Genomic DNA, 2,555 nt, shown 5'->3' on the forward strand with positions numbered 1-2,555 from the left:
CCTGCCCAGGGCTGGATCTGGCACCTCGGGGCAGAGACCCAGGCACCCATCGGTCCCTTTTCCATGGCGTGGTGAGGAGCCCCAGCACCTCCTGCAGCCCCGGCCCTGCCCGGAGCCCCTGGCCGTGGGGCGGGCGCTGGACCTGCCTTGCAAAGCTGGGTTAGAAAGGCTGCGCCGCTTTTGAAGAGGGGGGTGGTGGAAATTGTTAAGCTGCATATTAAAAGTGCCACTCAAGACACTGCAGAACCAATGTCTGAATGTGTTTCCAAGGCCTTGGACAGGGCCTTAGCCTTGGGCAAGAGCTTGGATGGGACCCATTCCCTGGACAAGAGGGCGCTGGGCTTGTTTATATTGAAAGAAATGTTTTCAAAGAGCGCGGGGAGGTGTTCCTGGGGAGAAGGCTCACACGGTCCTTTAAAACTGCTGCAACCCTGGCAGGGGTTGCCCAGAGAGGGGGTGGAGGCCCCATCCCTGGGAACATTCCAGGCCAGGTTGGCCGGGGCTGTGAGCAACCTGCTGTGGTTCAAGGTGTCCCTGCTCCTGCAGGGGGGTTGGGCTGGGTGACCTCTGGGGGTCCCTTCCCACCCAAACCATTCTGTGATTCTGTGAATCTGCCTGGGATGAGGAGAAAAAGCAGCAGCAGCAGCCACCAGAACAGCGTAAAAGAAACAGAAAACCCAGAGAAAGAGGGCTCACCCCTGGAGGAGACACATTTTAACAGGGACGGCTTCATTCTTTCACTCATTTCATTCAGGACGCACCAGATCTGAGCAGGAGGTGTTCGAAGCGTCTCTGATACAGACCAGCACTGGGAAAACCCCATTTATTGGGGTGGCTCCGCTGCCTGTCGCTGCAGCCTTTCCCTCTGGAGCAGGGAGGATGGCGTCAGTCCGATCCATGCCCTCTCTGCCTTTGCTGCCAGCACAGACCCCACCTTGGTGCCAACAGGACCGCAGGCTTCGTGAGTTGCCCACTAGCCACCGGCCGATGAGGCCGCGCCATTGACTGCTGGCCCCACACCTTTGCTCGGTCGCAGCCGTGACGCAGCGTCCACGCAGGCTCTGGGTAGGGGACAAAAACCTCCTGGCTCAGGCTGTGTCCCCAAAATGCACCCCCTTGGAGGACCCGTGTTAGTCTGGCCTTGCTTTTCAGGGAGCCGTGTGCTCCTGAAGCCTCCTGCCTGCAGTGGCACCAGAACTGCACAAGGAGTTTAAACTTTCAGTCCTCGTGGTGCAGTCCTACCTGAAATTGTTGTATTTCTCACCAAAATGCTGCAATTACCCAACTCAGCTGCCAAAGAGTTGATCTTTAAAAAAAATTTTTTTTGGGGGCACAGCAAAAAGGAACCCATTAAAGCTTTTCTCACCTTCTAAACCACAAAATGCCCATGAAGAGGATCCAGGCCACCAACTGTTGGGGATCACAGCTTTCCACTGATGACGAGTGGTGTCCCCCAGCGGTCCGTACTGGGACCAGTGCTGTTTAATATCTTCATCAGTGACACAGACAGTGAGATCGAGTGCACCCTCAGCAAGTTTGCAGATGACCCCAAGCTGAGCGGTGCCGTTGACACGCCAGCAGGACGGGATGGCATCCAAAGAGACCTGGACAAGCAGGAGAGGTGGGCCTGTGCCAACCTCATGAGGTCCAACAAGGCCAAGTGCAAGGTCCTGCCCCTGGGTGGGGGCAACCCCCGGTATCCATACAGGCTGGGGATGAAGGGATGGAGAGCAGCCCTGCCCAGAGGGACTTGGGGGTGCTGGGGGATGAAAAGCTGGACATGAGCCAGGGGGATCAGATCCCAGCACTGCAAACCCAGCTGGGGAACAGGACCGGAGGGAACTGAGAGGAGGAGAGAGAAATGTTTAATTAGAAGCAAAGCTCCAAAGTGGCTGGGGGCAGGTGCATGCAATTTCTTTTCGCAGATGCAAACCATGAGCTACGAGGAGGAACCAGAGGAGATGTTAGAGAGTGCAGGGCTGGTCCCAGACCCAGGTAAGGAGGCACTGGCTGCTATGGATTCAAGTGGCCAGCAGTGAAGTCCCTCACTGAGGGAGCCTGTGCCACCTCCTGCAGCATCTCCGCAGGGTTTTGCTCCTTTGTGGTTGTGCAGGGACACAGCAGGGCTCTGCCTTCCACGCCGCTGCGGATTAATACAAAGAGCAAAATCTCTGACATGGGAAACACTTGCTTGGGGTGACACTGGGAGGGTTTTGCTCGTGTGCCTGCCCTGCCTTTAGCAGGGAGGGGATAAAACCTTTTCAGCAAAGGGCTTTTGGCTCACTGATTCCCGCAGCTGCCTGTCTGACCCCTGCAGACTGAGGAGTGGTCCATGCATCCTGGTGGCAGGGGAAGGAGCAGATTTAAAGAGACAAGGAAATCTGTTTAAGTATCTTTAAACCCCTACAAAATGGCTATCAACACCATGGATGCTGATCCATGCAAATACTCTCAGCGCTGCTGATATTTAAATGCATCCAACCAGCTGGGTGAACTCAAAAGAAATGGGGGGGCTGGGGGGAGGAACAATGCACCCAAAGGCAAAAAACCTGGGG

General features: G+C 55.9%; 2 protein-coding genes across 2 annotated transcripts in view; both read left to right on the top strand.

The window, feature by feature from the left end:
• Positions 1–2,555, top strand: part of MARCHF2 (membrane associated ring-CH-type finger 2) — a 60,501-nt gene that overhangs the window by 37,051 nt on the left and 20,895 nt on the right. The window lies entirely within an intron of this gene.
• Positions 1,926–2,555, top strand: part of LOC104126321 (zinc finger protein RFP-like) — a 7,198-nt gene continuing 6,568 nt past the window's right edge. Inside the window, exon 1 of the mRNA XM_035894332.1 lies at positions 1,926–1,995. Within this exon, the coding sequence (XP_035750225.1) occupies positions 1,926–1,995 (70 nt within the window). The remainder of the gene's footprint in view (positions 1,996–2,555) is intronic.

This window comes from Egretta garzetta, unplaced genomic scaffold (genome assembly GCF_000687185.1).
Source record: "Egretta garzetta isolate BGI_Z169 unplaced genomic scaffold, ASM68718v1 scaffold345, whole genome shotgun sequence".
Classification (NCBI taxonomy): Eukaryota; Metazoa; Chordata; class Aves; order Pelecaniformes; family Ardeidae; genus Egretta; species Egretta garzetta.